This window comes from Orbicella franksi, chromosome 2 (genome assembly GCF_964199315.1).
Source record: "Orbicella franksi chromosome 2, jaOrbFran1.1, whole genome shotgun sequence".
NCBI lineage: Eukaryota > Metazoa > Cnidaria > Anthozoa > Scleractinia > Merulinidae > Orbicella > Orbicella franksi.
This window is the reverse complement of record NC_138146.1, coordinates 14,616,908-14,622,011: the sequence shown is the minus strand read 5'-3', so window position 1 is coordinate 14,622,011 and position 5,104 is coordinate 14,616,908. Positions and strand designations below refer to the sequence as shown.

General features: G+C 36.6%; 1 protein-coding gene across 1 annotated transcript; it reads right to left on the bottom strand.

Moving 5' to 3' along the window:
- Positions 1 to 1,733: 1,733 nt before the first annotated feature.
- Positions 1,734 to 3,943, bottom strand: LOC145470870 (uncharacterized). Its single transcript, XM_081454752.1, has 4 exons — positions 3,937 to 3,943; positions 3,248 to 3,405; positions 2,940 to 3,026; positions 1,734 to 2,214 (listed from the first exon to the last, which is right to left on the bottom strand). Exons 1-4 carry the CDS (start codon positions 3,941 to 3,943, stop codon positions 1,936 to 1,938), a joined length of 531 nt encoding a protein of 176 aa, XP_081310878.1. The 3' UTR covers positions 1,734 to 1,935.
- Positions 3,944 to 5,104: the final 1,161 nt, after the last annotated feature.

Sequence of the window (5,104 nt, the reverse complement as noted above, 5' to 3'; positions counted from 1 at the left end):
ATGACCTTCTCGAAATGAGATTATGGTAGATTTCTACAAAACAGAAATGGTCGGTGAATAGGCTATTGCCGAGTTGGTTTTTGCCTCTGTCAAAAAATGTCTTCGTGTGAAACCACTCATATAAAATGCCTACAGGTCCATTTTCATGTAAATCAAACCTATTTCCATATGAAACGTCATGTATAAGGACTCGTTTTGAAACGGAGGCACAAGGTCACTCGGAAATGGCCTATTACATGATGTTTACTAACTTTTGTCTTTGACTCGAGTTAGGCATAGCTAATAAAGAAATCTTGAATTACAACTTTTACGAAGATAAGAAAAAAGATTGTTGTCCTTATCTCGGAATTTTCTTCCCATGTGATCGCAAAACACCGAAAGTTATTACAAGGTAACTCAACAATTTAAACTCAACATATAGCTCACAGCTAACTTGAGCGGTGAAATCAATAATTTTTTGCTCAGGATAAGATATGGACAATTTGTAAACTTTGATGAAGTATTCTCGCTGATCTTGTGAATAGTTTCTGTTCAATTAGAAAAAGATTCAACTGTACAAGCACAGTCATTATGTTATTGTGAGTACAGAAGTGTTTTCCTTTCTAGGAACAATGTTAAAAATGTCTTTTCACAATAAAATATTTAAGGGCTATCAAAACCTCACTTAAAGCAGTCACGGTTCCGCGTGTTCTGTATTATGACAACTTCTTCCCGTGAAAACAAGAGGTTAAGCAACTAGTTTCATTGCCTAGCTGGTGTAATGTCGTCATAACGAATTGAATTAAAGAGAAATTAATAGTTTGAGACCAACAAAATGCGAGCAGGAAACAATATAAAGTGTTTGTTACACAAATTCTGGAAAAATCGTTATTAAAATCTGGATTGCTTTCTTTTTAAATTGTTTTAGTCCAGAAGATGGCCACCATGCAAACCCCATCTAATGCAACCAGCTTTGACTTTTTCGCAGCAACATACGCAGTCGCGCAGAAGACACAACAAACGCAGACCCAATAGAGTGGTGCTAAGTTGCGCCTTATTTTGGAATCAGGATTCTACCTAAGCAATTAGATTATTCACTCTTGATTAAATGATTCCGCCTTCGCCCTTATCAACTATCCTCTCACACAAATCTCGAGCTCATAATCTAATTGCTAAATAGTTGCGCAGAAGAAAAAAGAACCGTGCTGCAAGATACACAGCAAGAAATATAATTGAAACTTAAAAGCAAGTTTTCCAAAATTCAATAACAACTCAAAAACAGGAGACCTCAACGTTAATTCTTAATCAAGTTTATTTCCAACCAATTATTGAAACTTACAGTAACTATTTGTCCCCCTTGTATTTATTTCATTTCTTTGTACCAATCTATAACGTCTCATGGAGACAGTAAGCTACGCTACGGTCATATAATGACAAATTACAATTTAAAGCAAATATTGCCTTACTGATAGTTCAACGAACCTTCATTAACCCTTGGCTATTCACGTTTGTATACTACTTGAATTACTAGTTAGTTAATATTAGCCTATCCCGCAGAATAAATATTGTGTTCCTTAAGCTTCATGAGATAACATTTCTACTTTATTTCGTCGGGCACGTCGTCCTGGATACTTTCAAGAAGTCCACTTGCATCTTTACAATGTTGGTGTACAAATCGTCCAACATGGCGGACGCTTGTAAAGCGATGTCATGAAGCGCTAAAACTGTCGCCTGTGGTCTTGCTACTGCGGGGCTCTGGGTACTAGTAGAAACACCATGGGAGCTGCGAGTTGCGTTAATGGCAGCGCTTGTGATGGGACGGACGACCGCTGTACTTGGCTGGGCGAGCTGTAGTAAAGAGATTAAGCAAATACTATGTTATCAGGATGTGATTTTTTCGGGGAAAACTTCACTCAAGTAGAGGATGTGCTAACTCCTGGTTCTGAAATAAGAAATTTATGTCGAAATGTTGCATACGGATGTCAACTTTGGACTTTCAACTTTGCAGTAAAGTATCAGTAGAATTGAAATTAATTTTAGTTCAGTTACCTTGCGTAGAGCATTTTCAATCGCTTGAATAAAGTTAATGATATTTCTAGCTTTCCATTTCACTTCTTGAAGTTGATGTGTCACGTCCCTGGCAGTTACGAAGGCACCAAATTGCCGTTTGAATTTGCTCATATTCGGGATGAATGCCTTCAAAATACGACGATTGCTTTCTAACGTGTTCTGGAGCTGAAGAAAATGAACATTGTAGTGACAGTATTAATTCAAAATGGAGCCATTTAAAATTGAGTGTCGTAAAACAAACGTAATCACTAGCACTCTGGCCAATTACATACTACACAACCCAGTGAACCAATCAAAACTCAAAGCAAATAAATTTGGCGGACCCAAAGCACAACGGAAAACGCGTACGAACCGGTCACAATTGTTTTTGGTTTTACTTCTAATGCGATACCTAACTGAAATGGCGCCAACCGCTCAAGGTAGTAATGCAAAACCAAAGAAAATGCGAATTACTCTCAACACTCAAGTGAAAATCATTCCATGCGGTACTGATATAGTTTTGTGTCAATAGGAGACATAATGACTTCAAGGCTGGTAATTATAAAGTCCTATTTGGTTCTAGCTATTCTTTCAAATTTATGTTTATTAGCGGTTTACTGAAAAACTTTAAGAGAAATAATAAAATTAGAGTTGTTCGACGTTTCGATGTTGCTGACATCATTATCAAGGTACCTCTAATTTAAATTATTTATGTTTATTGTTTGTTTATTTCCCATTTTTTCTAGCCTTTATGGCCTTTCTAGCCATTTTCCTAACGCAACACAATCGTGATTTCCACTCCATCTTTTCGAAGTGACATCTGAACAAGAGGATTCACTTTGAATGCCTGGACCACAAATGTTAACACCATTCGAATTGTATAAGTATATACTGTAAAAAAAAGCTCTTACCGAAGTCTTATTCATACTTTGTGGCCTTCTAAACGTTGATAACTTTATGTCTGCTGTCTCGTAACTGTCATTGAACCATCTTTTAGCCTAGAGTGGTATTAAAAAACAGCTTTCAACAAATTAAGAAAAAAAGATAATGAAGGTATTCCCCAATTTCTCCATTAAACTCTTGCAGTCATCTATACAAATGCTGGCTTATCACAGACAAGAATACTCTGGCACACTGATTAATTCGACTTGGTTTGATGATTAACGCTTTATCAAAATGAATAACTTTATATCTTTAGAGATTTATTGAAGACACTTACAATTATTGTTTCCTTTGTCTTAAGGACGTCCACTCCAAATGTTAGCAGCATTGGAAACAATTTGTTAAATTGTGCTTTTGTCGTTACATCTAATTGACATATGTCCTTTGCCTGTATGATGGAAATTGCCATCATAGCAGATAACACGGCAAACAAAACTGCGAAGAAAAGCAATCAGTCAACGGTCAGTGACGTCATCAATGCTTGGTTACCCGTGGTAGGCGCGGGAACACACGCGTGTGCTCAAACAATCAATTTGAAAGCTGATTGGCGAACAAATCCTTTGCTGTAATTGGCTGGAGCACAGCATGCAAGTTTCATGGTTAATTAAAAAGCTTGTTATAGAAGTACTGTGAACTGATGTTCGTTTTTGAGCCGAATTTTAAACAGAGAACATACAAAACTACAATTCAAGCAGCTTCTGTCACCCCTAATCAAGTTTAATTCAATCAGGGGTCCATGCCCCGATTCAGTAAAATGCTTCTTCTCTCCAACTGAAATTTGGTAATGGTAAGTACTACATGTTAAACGGTTCTTTTAGTACTAAGTTTATCGTCAACCTGCCCTGTCTATGTCGATTATATTAGAGTCGTATTAGCATGCTCTCAGACAAGAGTGAACCAAAAGCTGCGTGTTATAGATTGAATCGAACTCACTACAACGAAAAACATCATGGAAAAAGACCTTACCTTTCATGCTTACTAAAGATGTTCTTTGATCCAAAATGTTGTCTTCTTCTTTCAAAGGTGGAAATTTAACTGTCACCAATCCATCCTAGAACCCTTAAGTACTCTTCGCGGAGTTGCAATAATCCAAAATTAGACATTTTAGTGAGATATTGTAAGTGGTCGAATCAGTCACTTTCCACTTCACGGGGAATCTTATCCGGTTAAACAGGTGGATTGTGTTCCTTAGGCCCGTCTCTGAATCGACTTCCGGCGGTGCTTCTTCCCTTGATGTCAAAGAAGGAGAAGGTCCAGAGTAGGGACTTTTCTTTGACCATGATCACGAACGAAATCAAGGATTTCATTTAGGTTCCTTTGATCATTTAAGAGTTTGCACGAAGCAGACTTCGTGGACGAAATTTTCATTAAGGCATAAACGACATCGGTTAGAATTATAATCAAAGCACAGTATGCAGAATAAATGTATCTTAGACATTATCTAATGCTGCTGCGAACCTGTTGCCTCGAGTCGTATGAGGTAGTTTCTTAATTTTCGTCTCGAAATCAAAGCTTTTTCGTGAATTTCAGGAACAGATTTGAATTTCAGTTTTTATTGCAATACTTATTGACATAAATTATCTTATAACGTCTAAAATCTTTGTCCCACGCTCGTGTCATGCTGATCAGTTCACTTTTCACATTTCAACGTCTAAAATCGTTACCAGAATAGGCAGACAAATCCAGATGTTATTGATTTTAAGATATCGCTTTAATTGATTCATAAGCACAGGTGTTTTGTGCACTTAATCGCTCGTCATTCTCCGTTGATATCCGTCGTCTACTACACCTGGCCCTAACTGATTAATTTACTGAACTGAAAATTCACAAATTTTAAAACAAAATACAATGAGTTTAAGTTCAGTCTTTTTCTCTCGAAAATATGTGATCGGTACGCTTTGTAACAGCATGTACAAGACTTACCAGTAAATTAATAATAAACTTATTTCTTTTGAGTCGTTTTAAGGCATTTGATACACCTGTTTATAATATTTCATTGTGTGGTGTTCACTGATCATTTTCAGCACTACAAATGTTACTATAAACGTATTTCACCCATTTGAATTTAAATAAAATCATTTCGCCAGTAAGTTATTTTTTCCTTTACTACTGCAAACATACACTGGGTTTAGTT

Coding starts and splice junctions, on each gene's coding strand:
- LOC145470870 (XM_081454752.1), bottom strand. Junction 3,027..3,247: donor AGACAAAGGAAACAATAATT/GTAAGTGTCTTC, acceptor ATACCACTCTAG/GCTAAAAGATGGTTCAATGA. Junction 2,215..2,939: donor AAAGTATGAATAAGACTTCG/GTAAGAGCTTTT, acceptor CATTTTCTTCAG/CTCCAGAACACGTTAGAAAG.